At 37.4% G+C, this 19,047-nt stretch overlaps 1 protein-coding gene across 6 annotated transcripts in view; it reads right to left on the bottom strand.

The window, feature by feature from the left end:
• LOC132152702 (E3 ubiquitin-protein ligase MYCBP2-like) overlaps window positions 1-18,804 on the bottom strand; it is a 107,457-nt gene extending 88,653 nt beyond the window's left edge. For 4 of the 6 annotated variants that reach the window (XM_059561517.1, XM_059561516.1, XM_059561518.1 and 1 more), the window contains exons 1-3: window positions 18,132-18,803; window positions 13,265-13,340; window positions 1,223-1,438 (exon numbers count right to left, since the gene is read on the bottom strand). In XM_059561517.1, coding sequence (XP_059417500.1) covers window positions 1,223-1,438; window positions 13,265-13,340; window positions 18,132-18,406 — 567 coding nt within the window. In that variant the 5' untranslated portion in view covers window positions 18,407-18,803. Of the gene's footprint in view, window positions 1-1,222; window positions 1,439-13,264; window positions 13,341-18,131 lie in introns of all 6 variants that reach the window. The other 2 variants (XM_059561514.1, XM_059561519.1) reach the window with 2 other exon arrangements.
• Window positions 18,805-19,047: the final 243 nt, after the last annotated feature.

Raw genomic sequence — 19,047 nt, forward strand, 5'->3', positions numbered from 1 at the left:
TTCAGTATGTATACAGTATGTGTATGCGGTCAGCAGCGAGAGCGCATAAATATAACGCAAAAGCACATTAAAATAATGCACGAGTGCGAATTTCTCTGTTCGCACTCAGATTTCCTTTGCTCCGTCACAAAACCAGACGTGCTTGCTCAGATACACGCTGCAAAGTTTGTTCTGTTCTCACGCTAGGCGCAATGCATTCTGATTGGATCGGATAGCATACTACGGGAGGTCAGGGCCACGGAAAATCGTGCTATAAAGCGATTTAGAAATCGCGCACGCTCAAATCGTGATTTTATGACGATTTCTTTTAATCGCACAGCCCTAAAATGGACTGGAAATTAACAGAAAATAATTGGCGGCCCACCTGCTGCCGCGGACCACAGGTTGAAAACCACTGCCCTAAATCTATTTACGAATTTCACTGCAAAATACAAGATGCCTTGTTCTTTTTTACATTTTACAGTATTTTACTGTAAAATCATATGTAATGTTCTGTTAGATCTATGATAGTTTTTCACTGTATATAATAAGGGAACCTACCATTAAAGAGATAGTTCACCCAAAAATGAAAATTTGATGTTTACTTTGTTGTTTTTTATTTTATATTTTATTGTATGTTTTAGCCATGATTCCCATCCACTTACATTATAAGACTGATAGACTGCAACGGTTTGAACTAAAAATCTTAGTTTGTGTTCTACTGAACAAAAAATCCCCTACATCTTGGATGCCCTAAGGTAAGCAGATAAACATCAAATTTTCATTTTTGGGTTATCTATCCCTTTAACCAACTAACCGGTTTTCACCATAGTATTTTTAGTCTTTAACCATAAATATTACACTAATGTTTTACAGTGTAGTAAGCTGCCTAGCAAGACAGTTACTTAAAGAATCACAAGTGAGCTTTCAATACTCTAAGAAAGACAAAAAATGGACTCAAAAGGTAGGCAGCAAAATGATGCGGTTTTCTGCATGTATTCTTCACAGCTTAGGCAATCACATTCAGTACAAAGCCAGGCCATCAATAATTAATCTAAAACTGGTATTATGACCACACAAGAATCTCAAATATTATTAACAATACTGAAGTAATATTCTCATAATATGACACTGCAGTTATCATAAGAGATATAAAAAGCAGAAATAACAACAAAAAACGATATATACTAAAGCACGAATGATAGAATCATGAGATTGGGCTTTATTAATGTTGTCGACTGACCTTGGGGAGTTTTATGGCGGGTTCGCGGTACTCTTCCTCCTCCTCACTGTCTGAGTCGCCGCTCTGCACAGAGTTGCGGGAGGCCAGGGCCAATGCGGCCTCCTTCTGCTGCCAGTCCAGCACGCAGTGCCGTACATTACAGTAGACGTTGAACGCAGAGGGGTTGCTGTGGAGTTTGATGTCAGGCACTGGAAAGGCCCCATCCAGAGTCTCTGTCTGGCAGATGACAAAAAGATAAACAGAATTAGGAGTGATGCACAGGGAGGGAGACAGGGAGAAAGACAAGAGGGTTACGATGCATGTAGTACTACAGGCCTCGGGGAACACTGTACTTTATTGATTTTCCTAGGGCAACTAGAGGTGCTACTGTTTATAGGTCTACATATAAATTTTGACATGCTTTTTGATTATTAAAGTTATATTAAATCATTAAAAAGTAACCCAGAACAAACGAAAAAGAAAAATATTTTCACAATATTTTAATCATTAAAAGAGTAGGACAAAAAAATTTAATCTGGGATAAACTAAAACTGATCTCATAGGGCCATAATTACTTTAATATTAGAAGAAAATTATTTGCATGTATTTAGGGGTGGGCTGCATGACCAAAGACTTATATCGCTATACAACTAATTTTACGGTAAAATTTTATGTTGTACAAAACATTACAATTTTATATATACAGTACAGACCAAAAGTTTGGAAACATTACTATTTTTAATGTTTTTGAAAGAAGTTTCTTCTGCTCATCAAGCCTACATTTATTTGATAAAAATACAGAAAAAACTGTAATATTGTGAAATATTTTTACAACTTAAAATAATAGTTTTCTATTTGAATATACTTAAAAAAAAAAAATGTATTCCTGTGATGCAAAGCTGAATTTTCAGCATCATTACTCCAGCCTTCAGTGTCACATGTAGACCTGAAACAACGAATCGATTTAATCGATTAAAATCGATTATTAAAATAGTTGTCAACTAATTTAGTCATCGATTCGTTGCTAAATAACTTATTTGCCATAAGCGGCTCATTTAGGGCATATTTCAAATCTGCGGTGACCAAAGTGTGGCAGTAATGAGCCACCAGAGGTTTTACTCAGCCAGTACAACAGGAGAAGTAGCGAACAGCCAATAGCTGGCCTCGTTTTATGTCACGTGCTTCCCGAAACAGCGTTTCTGCAGCATTCAGCGGGATGTGGGAGTACTTTACTTTGAGCCTTCAAAAAAGAAGAGTAACCTCTAAACTCTGCACTACTGAACTGTTTAAGGGGCCGTTCACATATCGCTTCTTTTCCGCGCTCATGTTCGTTATTTCCAATGTAGCTGCGCGCTCATAATGGAAGCGACGCGGTCGCGACGCGCCCGTTTTTCCTATACTATTGGGCGCGTCCGCACCGCATCGAGTTAAAAACATTTCAACTTTTCAGAATGCGGCAAGCGCACCGCGGGTCATGTGACAATAACTAAATAATCAGCTTCATCCTTTCCCGTAACAACGTGAAGGAACAGCTGATCATAGCTGTATATGGATTTCCATTTTGAAATAAATTTAGTAGCAGAGCTACTGCAAGTAGGGCTGGGATAAACGATTATTTTTTTAAACGATTAATCTAGCGATTATTTTTTTCGATGCATCGATTAATCTAACGATTGATTTTTGCAGACCGATTCGATTTCGATTATCTACCCATTAATTGACTACTAACAATTTATACATGTTGATTTACATATCTGAATGAAAAAAACATGAATTCCTTAACATTGCAAAATATGTTTATTGCTCTTAAAATTACAAAATAAAAGACTGACTAAGAATGCATTACTTTGCACTTGTATAGAGATAGCATTCAATAAAACCTTGAAGCGTTGAAAACACATAGCTTACTGAAACAAGATTACTGAACACATAGGGCCTAGCTTACTGAAAAAAGTTCTTCTTTCAGATGAAAATAACAACAACTTGATGTCTAGCATTCAATAAAAAAGGTCACCCAAAATACTTGTTTAGAGCAATTGAAAGAATACAGTAACCAATGTAAACTTTAGGGCTTTAAGCTATACAGAGAGTGATTTTTCAAAAAATAAAAAATAAAAATTAATAGTGGGAGCCAGCAGCCTGTCATGGAGAAAAAAAAATCTCAGAATGCTCAACGTGAAACTTTGGCGTTCCGCCCTTTTTCTATCGTGTCTAATGATTTTGGTTAATATCTGTTTTTATACAGTCTATGGTTAATATGCAAGAAGGAGAGGGAGAGGGAGAGAGAGAGAGAGAGAGAGAGAGAGAGAGAGAGAGAGAGAGAGAGAGCAAGAAGAGCTCGTGTAGTTTGAAGACTGTGAGTGCGCGAGCGCGCGTGAAACTTTGGTGTTTTTCTATCGTGTTTAATGATTTTGATTAATATGCTCGAGGGAGAGAGAGAGCAAGAAGCGCTCGTGTTGTTTGAAGACTGTGAGTGGGCACGCGCAGCCGGGGCTCTCTCTCGTACGTGCCCTGTCAGGCGCCGCAGTCATTCTATTCTACATCACTCACCGATCAAATAAGGCTTTGACAGCCGCCAAAAACAAAGATCAATGCAGAAAAACCCCTGGATTGGTTATATAACGTTGGACAGAATGTTGATCCGGCCATCGCGTATATTCAGCGCACATAAGGTAAACGTTTTGCAAACGTTTTTTAGAGAAATAAAAACAGGTCGACCAATCGATGCGCATATTTTGCGTCGACGTATTTTTTGCGTCTACGTCATCGATGACCTCGACGCGTTGTCCCAGCCCTAACTGCAAGCGATTTTAAGTGTTGCAAATCCATTTATCGTTTGCTGAAATTTCCGCGTCTTCAAGGAGAAAGCACGTCATGGTTGCTTAGCAAAGGCAGACGCCTCAGGGGCGCTTTTGCCCGAGCGCTTTGGAAAGAAGGAGAAAGCGCCACGCGTTTTTAGGCGCGATATGTGAACGGCCCCTAAGACTTTTATTTGTGCAGATTCTCCAGTACAATGTTGTTTGCAAATGTTTAGTCGTAAAAGCTGATAACATTGCTTTTTAAAAGTTAACATTTAAAGCTTTACAAACATGTTCTGTGATCAGTTTGTCGTTTACCAGTTCATAATTCAGTCGTGCAGCCTAATTATGACTGAATGAGAGAGGTAACTGTTTAAAGTTTTTAAAGTTTTTCTAAGTATTCACTGCTCTTTTTCACACAGCAGGTTTTTTGTGTGTGTCCAATTTTTTTTTTCTGGACAACCTTCTGATGGATTTTACTTTAAATTGTGAGTTCCATTCAGGTTTCATGTCATTGGCACTTTATTCGAAGGATTGTTTACAATTTCACAGCATAAGCTATAAAGCTGTTTCCCAGTAAATAATAAAATACAACGCACTGCAATTTTATTCTGTTTTATCCTTATTCTTCGTGAAAATATGTTCTGAAAGATTCCTTAATAAGCTTCGTTCGGGATGTTAAGGACTGCCATGGTGAAAACATTATTTGAAATCTCCTTGTGAAATTTGCTAGAGTATGGGTCAGTGTTTTGATTGCAGAAGAGTTCAACAAAAGGATTACTAACACATAATAAAACAACTTCATGTATATTTTTGATGAGGATATGACAATGCAAAATGGTTAAAATCTCTTAAAAATCTATGCTGAATGATAAAGACCCTTTATTAATAATTTACTTGGGGGGGTGGTGGAAAAAACTAAAATATAAGTACATAAACCGATTATCGTAAAAATAATCGACAGATTAATCGATTATCAAAATAATCGTTAGTTGCAGCCCTAGTCACATGTAACATCCAGTCTATCACATGATCATTTAGAAATCATTCTAATATTCTGATTTATTATGAGTGTTGAAACAGTTCTGCTGTCTAATATATTTGGAGAATAAAAGGTTAAAAAGAACTGCATTTATTAAAAAAAAATTCTAATAATATATATTCTAATAATATATTTTCTTTACTATCACTTTTTATCAATTTAACACATCCTTGCTTTTATTAAAAAAAAGAAAAGAAAAGAAATTACTGACCACAAATTACTGACCAGTATTGTTATTACAAAATATTTATATTTTAAAAACATTTTTTTTTTTTTACTCAAAGTATCCTAAAAAAATATCACATGTTTTTAAAAAATATTAAGCAGCAGAACTGTTTCCAACTTTGATAATGAATCATCATATTAGAATAATTTCTAAAGGATCATAATGATCCTAAAAATTCAGCTTTGCATCACAGAAATAAATGATAATTTAAAGTATAATACATTTTAAAAATTATTTTAAATTGTAATAATATATCACAATATTACATTTTTTTCTGTATTTTTGATCAAATAAATGTAGGCTTGATGAGCAGAAGAAACTTCTTTCAAAAACATTAAAAATAGTAATGTTTCCAAACTTTTGGTCTGTACTGTATATTTCTTTTATATATATATATACATATATATATACATATATATATATATATATATATATATATATATATATATATATATATATATATATATATATATATATATATATAAAATATATATAAAATATATCTTTTCCTTTATCAAACAAATTCAGTTCTATATAAAAAATAGCATTGCAGAAATAATAAAAAAATAGCAATAATATTACAAACCAGACTGATGAGTTACATTGTAGCATTCCCAATATGCACATGTCTGTATCTGCACATCAGTTCAGTTTCTTTTCAGTGCGTCTATTTATCACAGACAATGTATTTTTTTAACAACTCTCATTTTGATATGTTTCTTCACATGCAACCTGTTAGTAACCCAAAGCAGTCCTGCGCACAGATAACTGCATCGATACATCCACCATGGTATAAACGTTAGCAATTAATAAATAAATTTAAAAAAATAGTTTAACCAGAACACACTGGGATCTGCATTTGCAATAATCAGTCCCTATAACATTTGTTATTGAAACACTTTTTGTGCAGTATGAGTAAAGGGGGAAAAATACAAGTTCTTGCAGGATTTTTGGTTAAATGCATATGTATAAAATGTATTTTATAAAAAGACCATATATATTTTAGACCCTGCTTTAAAGGTTCATTGATTAAGTTTGCAATTGTGACAATGTCATACCATTTTGATCTGCGTAGTATCAATTAAAAATAAAGTTCTTGCAGGATTCCTCAAGAAAACAAAACAATTGTAAAACAATAAAATAAATACAGATGTTGAACATTCTCAGAACTTTTCAACTGGGATATCGCAATAAGTGTATCGATATTTTCTAACACCCCTAATAAACAGTAGCAATATGTCAAACGTTGCACAGTGTATTCTGTCTAATCGTCCAGCCATGCAATGTATCTTAAGTTTCATTGTCCTATTCATCAATCAATCCCCTGACAGGCTTAACTCACCCATTTGTCTTATTTGTCTATCAGCCCAAAATAAAGGATGATATCATGCAGAGGTCATTCATTTTAAGGCGGACACCACAGAGAAATCTACCCCCCTGTGTTTGGCACAGCGACATCAGACATCTGAATCATTAGAAAGCCACACATCTGACCCATGCCTAGCAGCTCTGTTCACTTCCTGTGATTTGCTATCATCACTGCTGCAAAGCAAAAACAGCTTGGTTAAGGTGTTACCCAACTGACTCCAAATCAGCTTTGTTTCTGAAATCCTGTCCTCATCAGTCAGCGGTGTGGTTGCTGATGCTGACAGACTACACGACTGCCTCTGACTTTGCTTTCCAATTCAACATCCTGGATTTGCAATTCCCCACTTAGGCAGTAAAATCAATGTGAATTTCACTGAAGTAAATCATGCACAACTTGAATGAGAAAAAGAAAGGCTGCTTTGCCTCCAGTTTTTATTGTATTGGTCATTTAGATATTGAGAAAAACCTCTGCCTCTAATATTCAAACTATTTAAATGCTGCTGGTTTCCAGCTGTACAGTACAGTTGGTGGAGCAAATCTACAGCGGCAGGGAAATTATCCTGATTCAAATTCTGAATTGAATGTGAAATAAAAAGGCAAAAGTAAACTTCAGGATGTGCAGTGCTGAAAACAGAAAATTACTTTTTACCGTTTAGCCTGCACCCCGACGCGGGTGTCCTCAATGCCACTCAACTCGCATGTGTCAGTGTTTACGACTAGATTAAATTAAAAACGGGACAAATATAATCTTGACAAACTATGTATCATAAAGATCTAAGCCTCAAGCATCGACGACAGATCGCTGTTTTTCAATGGAAAGCTTATACAGACTGTATTTGCTACATTTGTGAAAGCAGTACACATAAAAACATGAATAATGGAAACACAGACAGTACATACCAGATCCGTCGTAAAAACGAGTCATAAACACATTCACAGCTATAAATCCTGGTTTAGTTAGAAAGGTAAGGGTCCACTGAACGAAATCTCATGGAGCACGTTTAGTCCAACGAAGCAATAAGGTTGTAATATGGTTCATAATTCCTTTGTTTACGTTTCAGTTCTTCAGCGACAGAACTGTTTGTGTCCTTTATGGAATAACTCACGGTCGGAAACTGCATCTTGGTAGTAAAAAAACGGCATGGTTTTGCAGCGTACAGTGTCACAAACAGAATGAGGCGATCCACCAGAAAAAAGAATGAATGAAAGATAGGCGAAAGATAGTTTATTTGAATTTTGGCACTCCCTCGTGACGCATCTGTCAGCTGATGGAGGCGGAACTTATAGCGATCGCCTTTTTCTTTGTTTGTTTTATTTTTCAACAGTTTTTATATACGTGAGAGTGTGTTTTATGTTGAATGTGAATGTATCGGCATGATTACCATCTGTTTGAGTGCAAATCAGCCCAAATCAGCTCGCTATTACTGTATGATCACGGCTATCAAAGTGAACGCGTCTATATGAATAGAGAGAGTGGATTATTTACTTCGGCACATTTGTGTTATTACCATCTGTATAAGTGGCCATCAGCACTTATTTGCATCATAATTCTTTGTAAATGCTGCATTTCTAGCAATCTCAGGATTTTCTGTAATTGGCATAGAAAGTTAAATCTTTTTTTATTTTTCTTATTCTTATTTTTCTTACTCAAATTATTCTTATTGTATTTTTCTAGTGCTCAAATAAATCACTTATATGATGTCTAAGTTTCTGTCTAAAGTTTTATAATTGAAAAAAAAACTATGCTGTGGTATGTTTACTGACTAAATTTGTAGAAGCCTTCAATACTGTTGGTAAATATATGTTTTATATTTGGGGGGGTGGGGGGTGTAGACATAGTCTCATAAAAATATTTGCAGGAGTCTAATTTTTCATGATATCTTATTCAGATTTGAAATAGAAACTCATGAGATGTGACTTTCAACCCGTTACTTTTCTAGATTGCTCCAGGTATCATTTCATGTATTTTCATAGGTATTATAACTAGGGATGCATCGATCTGATACTCGGGATCGGTATCGGCTCCGATCCTGGCATTTTCTGTGGATCGGGTATCGGTCAGACAAGACCCATCCAAATCCGATCCTGTGTATACCCGTCAGTGTTATTGTTGAGCTCCACGGAAGGCACAAAACATTATAAAGCACCAAAACGTTTTCAAGAACATATTTCAAATGTTCTGAAGCTGTTCCATAGTTCCATGTGAGGTAAAGATTAATACTAAAGTCATTATATTAAAGTTCACATAAACTCTTCTTTCGACTGCGGCTGTCTGTCATCCTCCATTCAGCAATCAAACTGCATGTCGCGTTCGATACTACAGTCCAAACGATGAAACTCTCTTCGAGAGCACACAGTAATGAGGTTTATAACGTTCAAAGAAAAGGCTCCTTAAACTAACGCACAGATTTAATAGACTACGTATCAAGATCTCTTCCCTTTGTACTAGTGATGTCCGGTTCACGAACGAATCGTTTGATTTAACCGGTCCTTCTTAGTGAACCAGTTAACCAAATCGGACTGAATCGTTTGAACCGGTTCGCGTCCACAGTAAGCATTAATCCACAAATTACTTGTGAATTAAAAAAGTTGTGAGTTCGAGTCCCGGGCCGGCAGGAATTGTGGGTGGGGGGAGTGCATGTACAGTTCTCTCTCCACCTTCAATACCACGACTTAGGTGCCCTTGAGCAAGGCATCGAACCCCCAACTGCTCCCCGGGCGCTGCAGCATAAATGGCTGCCCACTGCTCCGGGTGTGTGCTCACAGTGTGTGTGTGTGTGTGTGTGTGTTCACTGCTCTGTGTGTGTGCACTTCAGATGGGTTAAATGCAGAGCACAAATTCTGAGTATGGGTCACCATACTTGGCTGAATGTCACTTCACTTCACTTCACTCTTGAACCGTGAAACAAACCGAACTGTAAAAATTTTAACTGTGCCACCCCAATAATAATAATAATAATATTATATATATATATATATATATATATATATATATATTTATATGTATGTATATGTGTGTGTGTGTGTGTGTGTGTGTGTGTGTGTGTGTGTGTACATATATAAACATTTATTATTTAAAAGCCCATACATCATGATGTCCAGCGCAATTATTTATTTAGAAGTGGGGGTGGGGGCGCCAAAATGTTTTGCTGCATACCCCTCTAACACTGGATAGTTGCGCCCCTGGTTATGCGTTAGACAGAGAGAGAGAGAGAGAGAGAGAGAGAGAGAGAGAGAGAGAGAGAGAGAGAGAGAGAGAGAGAGAGAGAGAGAGAGAACGCTGATGCGTTTTCATGACAGCGCGCTGGAAGATGGGCAAGGACAGAATTTACTATAGATTCCTATAAAGTTCTTATTATAAATGTATGGCAGATTTGTGCTATATTTTCATCGTTATTAAGTGTAATAGTTGTAATTAAGTTTTATTTTTAAGTTAAGTTTTATTTTCCATAAACCACCTGCAGGTTTTCGAAGCCATATGAATTGAATTATGCCCACAAATATGACGGAAAAAAAGCTCAGCTGCATTATTATAACATCAGTAATAAAATAATAACAATAATAATAGAAAAATAAAACATTTAAGAGCAATTTCATTATCGGGCATTGCTTATATGAGCATGAAACGAATTGATGATATGCAGCGATTTCAGCATAATTGTTCATGTTAATTAATCAGACGTAGACAAGCTCTTGCAACTTTTATCTGAAAAAAATTTGCCGATGCAGATGTGAACTTGACCGAAAGTGTAACTCGATCGGATTGCGCTTTACAAACACGAAAGTACAATAAATTCACATTAGTGTCACTATCGTTATTTTTTTTAAATGTATTTTAATATATTTAATTAATATTTTGTATTCAATTTGCACTTTCTGACCAACCAAAATATTATTTAAATATTATTTAACAGCATGGAAATCACTGATTATTGCTAAATAATTGAATAAGATTTAAAATACATTTAAGATAAAAACTATGACAAACAAATTATTTCGATTTTCGTCATCTCTACGAATGTTTAATGTAATTAGGCTACAAATATATCCAGTGCATTTTTTTTTTATAAAGACTATTTCATTATTTGTCTGTGATTTAGAAATTAACACACAAAGATACTTTTTCTTTTTTTGCTACTTTATTCAACTGATTTTTTTTAACAAAACATTGTCTTCCAGTATAACTTTAGCAGCATATTTTGATCCAGCGGTGAAACGTAGTTTTTAAAAGATAAAGAAAAAAGTTCACCAAGTTTAACCAAACAACTATTATAAGGTATAAAACAGAGACCAAATAGCCTAGATATTTTAACTATGGCTAAAACTCAAAACTAAAATAATAATCTTATTTAAAAAAATGGATATTATATTTACCACGACCGGTGAAACATTCAAATGTCTATTCCAAAAGATAAGTCGTCTACGACAGATGAGAGCCGAGTGCCAGCCTGTTCACATTTAGTGGAATAAATTCGCTCCGCTGGAACAGATGTTGCAGGAACAGCCGGGCACCACTGGACAAGTAAACCTTCTCTGTCCCTGAAACTAATGGGCAGCAAATCTTTCACCACCATTTCAGCGAATAGCTTTGTCGTCTTCTCGGTTCTGCCTGCGTTGCATTTAGGTCTTACGGCAAGTGATTCAATGCTCGTCTGAGTTGCCTCTCTGTTATCGCCAGATATTTTATGTACAAATTTTAGATGATAGCGCATTGTATTTGTTGTAGATTTGTGTGACAGCTTGGCGCTGCACTGCTTACCCTGAACTGTATTTTCATTGTTCTTCTCAAAGGGAATCCAGCCATCACTACGTGACTTTGAGGCCATGATTATGTCTTCTTACGTCTTTTGAGGCATCAAGTGGGAAGCTAACCAATCAGAGATCAGGGCGCCGCCCAACGTGCTGCCATAACCAATCAAAAAATATATATAATAATTTCGATCATCGTTTACATGATCGATCAAGGCTGTCGCGGTCGAGTACTCGATCACTGTTGCACATCCCTAGCTGTATGTAAAATGAGTAATTGAATACTTTGTCATTTAAAGTATAAGTATATTTATTAAAAAAAAAAAAAAAAAAATTATATCAGCTATCGGCCATCCTGCTTTCCAAGATATCGGCATCAACTGTCAGAAAACTAATAACGGTCGACCACTAGTCAACACTGCTACACTGAAAAAATTTCAATAAAATCTTGGTGTTAAACAGTTTTCACTAATCAACTGTTAAAATATTTCACCCAAAACATTTTTACAGTGTAGTCTACTTGCAAACATAAGTGAAAACAAATCAATGTAATCCTTGAAAATTAATTGAAAACTAGATTTTTACAATACTTCCAAATTTTTAATGCAAGCAGTACAGATGTTTGATCAACAAGTTACTTCTTATGACACATAGAAATACATAGCTTCCTATGAAAACTAATAAATCTCCTTTTTTGAAGGCACTACAAAGCAAATACATGAACATCAAATATATATACACCTAATTAAAAGTTAACTTAATTTCACGTTATCTATATCGTCCAGTCTTAGTCACCAGTAGCACAAAGCTGTCTGCGACTGTGTAATATATCACAGACAATGAAAGAAATCAAACCAGAAGAGCAGCACACTTATGAAGCCACATTCGTATCCAATTAAACAAAGCAAACTGAAGTTCTTGAACATGACATTTCAGCAGTACGTCTTCAAGACACGCACCTCCCTGCTGGAGAAACTCCACCTGTCTGTTTGTGAGCAAACAAAGCCAAGGAGCTCCTTTTAAGAAGGCTGTGGCAGAGAAGGAGAAATAGAAGTGTGCTCCTTCTCCTTAGCCAGTAGGGTTTTAGGGAGGAGGTTTATGACTCCATATCTACAATCACATTATTCTCTCTTACCCCTGCCTGCAAAGCACTCGCATCCACTAGGGAAAACAGAGTGCCTGGGAAAGGATATCCAAACACAATCAGGCATTAACCCCATGCTTGGGGGAATGGCAAAACAATACACAATATCCAATAGAACACATTATGGGTCTCTGCCTATTTTCTGAGCGCTGGTAAACACTGCAGACGTAGTGAGACAAGCCCCGCTGCCAGGCACCGCATAGGTGCTCAGTGCAGGAGATGGAAGAAGCGGTTGCCATGGAAACGTGCATCACATGGGTCGCCAAGCAACAGCCAATCGTGACCCCTGCCACTCCCGCATTCTCCACCATGTGTGTAAGAGTTTACTGCTATCTTCTCAACGGTGATGACTAAAAGCAGTTTCCAAGTAGGAAAATATGTATACATACGTATTGTATTGTGATCACTGTCAAAACTTCTACAAAAATGGCCAGAGAGAAAATCCAGACTGCTAAATCCAAATCTGGTAACAGAGTCATTGTTATCTGATGTTAGCAATGACATATTTTTGAGAAAGAGGTTCACAGTTCTCGAAAGATGCCTTGTGAGAGCCTAACAGAGAAATACAGACAGCAGAAGTCTATGAAAGGATACTTCTTCAAAATTCAAATGAACTGAATATTGAAATGATGCTACCAAAAATGGCTTTTAAACAATATAATGGCACTGTTTGAATGGCGCAAATGAGGAGCAATGAACGCTGCAGTATTCACACTCAGAGTCACAGTCTTCTTACCTTTGATCTTGTTTTCACTTTTGATTTGACTTTTTGCCGCCTTTTTAGCTTCTTCTTGCTCAAAGCTTTCTTTCCCCTGGAGAAGAATGACACATGTTAGATGTGGTTTTGCAGTCTCATCTAGCAATGAAACATTCTTTAATCAAGATAAACAGAGGGGCAAACTGACTTTTCTCGAGAAATAAGCCAATGAAGTGCGTTTATGATTAAAACAAGGAACAAATATCTGCCAATGGGGTCAGAAAAATATGCTTGCTTAAAAAAAAAAAAAAAAAAGACTTCATATTTTCATTTTGCATCTCAAGTAAATGTATCTTGATTTAAAGAAAAAAAGAGACAAAAACAATCAGAAAGAATTTTTTTTCTTTCATCCAATTTTAAATGCAGTGACTTTCTGCTCCCATTTAATATTTTTGAAGACTCACAGAAACCCTGAATTAACACAAAGGTCTATTTAGATAATAACATACAAAGGGCATTAATTCTGGTTCAACACTGCAGGTTATTCTGGCCATGAACTGTCCACTTAAAAAGGAAAAGATTGTCTAACACATGTGAACTGACTAGACATTCTAGACTTCATTTTTTGGTTTTATATGCTGTTCAGAGATGGATTTATGTCTAGAAAAAGTGAACAGCAGCATGTCCAAAAAACATGCAGTGTGTCAATCCAGTACCTCATAAACACGACTCTGCAATTCAACAGACAGAAATAGTGTAGTCACTCACTTTCAATCAGCCTATTTTCAGATATTGGTTGGCAGTTTAACATGCGATATGAATCAGATAGTCAGTCAATTGATTGTGGGCAGTACTACTTACATACTTGTCATTTTTTTTCAGTTTTTTAACATCTTAAGTATTTAGTCTCAGTTCAATATACTGGTAAAAATTTCCAAATGCATCACAGATATCGTCTTAAAGGGATACTCCACCCCAAAATGAATATTTTGTCATTAATCACTTACCCCCATGTCGTTCCAAACCCGTAAGGCTTTGTTCATCTTCGGAACACAATTTGAGATATTTTAGATGAAAGCCAGGAGACTTGTGACTGTCCCATAGAAAAAATGACAAGTAAAATATGCCAAGTAGAATACACTGTCAAGGTCCAGAAAAGTATGAAAAGCATCGTCAGAATACTCCATCCACCATCAGTGGTTCAACCGTAACGTTATGAAGCAACGACAATACTTTTTGCATGCAAATAAAACAATTAATTTTTTCAACAATTTGTCTCCTCTGTGTCACGCCACATCAGCCTAGCGCCATTTTGGAGAATATGATCTGAACGCAGGCAGTGTCTCCTCTTCTGTGTCAGCTGTGCCACAAGGATACACTGATTTCTTTCAAATCAAAGCATTAATGTACGTAGAAAACATATCCTTGTGGCGCAGCTGACACAGAAGAGCGCCAGTGCTTGCGTACAGCTCAGATTCTCCAAAATGGCACTACGCTGTAGGGCTGCACGATGTGTCGTTTAAGCATCGATATCGCGATGTACGAATCCACGATAGTCACATCACAGGATGTGCGATGTAGGCTGTCGTAGTTGATCTGTTATTCATTAACTGTACGGGCCAGCTGCTCCCCGGCCCTTGACGAATGTGATTCGCAGATTAATTGCACAGCTTAACCATCATAGAGTGAAAGTTTTTTAATTGACAGGACTGAAAAACACATGCAAGTTTAACAGGGCAGAGAGAGAGAGAGCGCGAGAGAGACACAGAGAGAGAGAGCGCGCGAGAGAGACAGAGAGAGAGAGCGTGCGAGAGAGACAGAGAGAGAGAGAGAGAGAGACAGAGAGAGAGAGAGAGCGCGAGAGAGACAGAGAGAGAGCGTGCGCGAGAGAGACAGAGAGAGAGAGAGCGCGCGCGAGAGAGACTGAGAGAGAGAGCGAGCCGTCTTCAAACAACACGAGCGTCTTGCTCTCTCTCCCTCCCGCATATTAATCAATTGACGCGATGGTGTCGATGTTTAAATCATTTAAAATGAGAATGAAATTGTGCTCACCCCATTTTTGTTTGTAAGAAAGAATATCGCAATATATATCGCAGAAAAATAAAATATTGCACTGTCATTTTTTCCCAATATCGTGCAGCCCTACTACGCTGAGACAAATTTTATTTTATTTGCGTACAAATAGTATTCTCGTCGCTTCATTACGTTACAGTTGAACCACTGATGGCAGATGGACTATTCTGACGATGTCTTTTATACCTTTTATGGACCTTTACACTGTTATTTACTTGGCAGTTTATGGGACAGTCACAAGCCTCCCGGTTTTCATCCAAAATATCTTAAATTGTGTTCCAAAGATAAACAAAGCTTTTACGGGTTCGGAACGACATGGGGGTAAGTGATTAATGACAACATTTTCATTTTGGGGTGGAGTAACCCTTTAATAGGTCAGCACATGTAGTCATCCCTGTAATGTGTGGTTTTAACATGAATTTTTAATAAACATGGATTTTAAAAGCAGTAATATCTTAAAGGGACAAAGATCAAAAATTTGATTGCTGCCATGTTAACACCTTCGCAATTAAAAACATGTTGGGTTTTTTCACACTGAAAAACTGTTTGTCTAACATGAGAAACTGCAAACTGCCCGAATCCTTATGGCAAACCCTTCACAAGGAAAGCGCTTTTGCAGCGGGCGATCATAGTTTTATTTTCATCAAGACAGCCATCTGAATCTGCTATTATGTAGAACCTCATGTAGGAACGGTGTTGAAGTGCTAGAGCTTGAGTAGAGCAGTAAACAATGGAACAACAGTAGTTGATTACATGCAGAGAACAGTGAATGCACAGAGACTGCTTGTGATGAAGAGCCTGAAGGTACTAGGGAGGGGTGCGCTTTGCATGGTATCAACGCTAGTGACGTCATGAGTGGATGGTGTAAGTGTACACTATGAAACCACTGGTAAAAGGGTTATTAAACATCAAGGAAAATAATTTTTCAAACTCCTATCTCCCAGAGATTGGAATGAGTAAAAAATAATGCTTGCATTATTGTCGATTTTGCAATCTAATAAAAATTGTTACATGCATTCATCAAAAATATTCATTATTGTAAGCCTATTCTTGCCTAGAGAAGTCAGTAACACCACAGCATATATTTGACTCTTCTGATGTTAATCTCAAAGAGCTTGAAAAAAGTTATCAATTATTTCTACTGACCTCTGCTCTTATCAATTTTTATCTTGAGTAGTATGTGTAAATTTAATTTTAAACCATATGATTTTTGGGGGGTAAATTTTATGCAAATTAAAAGCATCTATGGTTTAAAAAGATTATTGTGTTTTTATTGAGTTTGATTTATTGATTGAATCAAATAAGAAATCTAAATCTACTGTCTAATTTACTAAGGAACTGCATATAACTGAAGAGTAGGAATACACATTTTTAATTGTAGATTTTAAATACAAAAAGTTTCTTGTAAATGACTCCTAAAACTCAAGGAATATTACTTTGGAACTAATTTGTTTCATTTTGCTTTTCTAATATAATTTGCAACATTAAGTGACAGTGACATTCAGCCAAGTATGGTGACCCATACTCAGAATTTGTGCTCTGCATTTAACCCATCCGAAGTGCACACACACAGAGCAGTGAACACACACACACACACACACACACACACACACTGTGAACACACACCCGGAGCAGTGGGCAGCCAAAAATGTAATCAAACATATTCTTTTAATCAAGACTTGTTTTCTTGACAAAAAACAACAACATAATTTTGCATAGAGAAGCCAGTAAAAATTACAGTAAATATTATTAAATTTTATCTATATTATATAACATTTTGACTGGTGTTGCTTTCAAAGATCTTGAGAAAAAACATCTGATATTTTTACTGACCTCTAGTCGAGCTGTAAGTGTAAAATATGTATTATTATTGCCGTTGTTGCTGCTGTTATTTTCATATCGATAAAATCAAATTGGCCAATCTAAATTGAAAAAAAAATGTTTTTTAGGAGTTTGCTTAATTAACAGAAACTGTTTAATATGCAGAATTTAATTAGCTAAAGAATACAAATTAAAGAGTATGAATACAAAGCGTTGTCATTTTCACTTTGTCATTTATTCAGGTTGTTTTACTACTACTACTATTATTATTATTATTAGGTGACTTTGCTGTATTTCTTTGCTATTGTAAAGCAGATCTGAGTGTGTGCGTGTCTACAGCAGGGTGACGTCAGGCACAACACAACCCAGCCCTTCGCCAATATATACGATCCGATATTTATTATCGTTGAATAATTCACAGTAAATGCAGTAGCTGGATATGAATATCAATCCCTTGAACATGCAATTCAGTGAAGGAGGCTGGTATGTACAACCTGAACTGAGACTATACATTACACAAGCCTGACAACATTTCGCTAGCCTTAAATATAACGTTATACATATCTGACGCTAAATGTTTGATACTTTCTTCTTTGCGTAAGATATCATTGTCTGTTCACTGTATTTGAAGAAAGTTGCGTTTTATCATACAAATCAAACTCATTCAGCCACGTCCTATTAGCAAACACAAACACTAACGTTACATGTTGAGCCTAAGCATCTATTTGTGCACGATGTCTCAAAACGGCATTGTTGACCGTGACAGCAGAGTGAAGGTGATTTTAAAAAGCGCATAAATCAAATGCAATACAAGCTGAGCTTCTCCGTTGACCTGCGTGAGATGAAACGAGTGTTTTAGCTGCGCTCGCTAAGGAAGTTAGCCGCATGCTAACTGCTAACCTACCGCTGTTTAGACTCAAGTGAGCTCAGGTTTAACCCAATGGGTTTGTTTACAAACACATCTAACCGTACGCCATCGCGGCCGGGTTTCTTATCCCGAACCGAGACCCACCTGCCGAGGTTGAGCCCCTGCTCTTTGTCGTTGATCGCAGTGGTGTAGATCCTCCGGTACCGCTCCGCCAGAGCTCGCCCTGAGAGAAGAAGCTGGTAGCGGCTCCGACAGTCCGAGCGGGCACCCACAACGGGACCGGAGCCCATCCCTGATCCGATCGATGCGAACTCGTTTCCAACTCCGGGAATGACCCTGACTCCCAGCCCCGTGGAGAGGGACGAGGAGGACGGGATCCCGCTACCCCCGGCACCCGCTGCCGCAGCAGCACACATCATCGTACAGGGGAACAACGCATATATTAGATTACAATGTCAACAGCGCTAACTCAAAAGTCCCAAGCACACCCCATAAATCCGCTCCGCGAACCGGCGAATTACATCCGAGCTCCTCCAATTAAAACGACGTTTACGGTTAACGTTAGCCGCTCTGCTGCAGCTGCGAAATATGCGTCCCTCCCTTCGCTCAGGTCAAAACCCGACCGTTATTTCCTCTACTGCAGGCGATCCGGCTGACTGAAGTGAAACCAGTCAAATGCGCGAGCTGCCGTCCGCGCTTCGCGGGTGTTCCTGCTGTTTCGCTCGACCCTGTGAAGACAGCACCCCTAGTAGCGCTGCCATCTTAGCTTCATCATTCTTCCCTGTTCGTGTCGCTGACTGTCTTGCATGCTGGGATACATTCCCAACCATAGCACACATCGGATGTGTTTCAAAACGCAGTGCGCGGCTTACCTAGACACAAATTGAGAGCTCGAGCGAGGGTTCTAAACGCGCCTAGAGTGCTGTCTAGCTAGTGAACTCGGTTGATTTTGAAACGCGCCCGCTGTTAGTAATAGAACAGCCGAGGATGAGGCGTCAGATGCGGGTTTTGGACGATTTAACGTTCGTTTCTTCTCGAATAAGTATTTGAATTTCCTGGA

The sequence above is a fragment of the Carassius carassius genome, chromosome 11 (genome assembly GCF_963082965.1).
Source record: "Carassius carassius chromosome 11, fCarCar2.1, whole genome shotgun sequence".
Classification (NCBI taxonomy): Eukaryota; Metazoa; Chordata; class Actinopteri; order Cypriniformes; family Cyprinidae; genus Carassius; species Carassius carassius.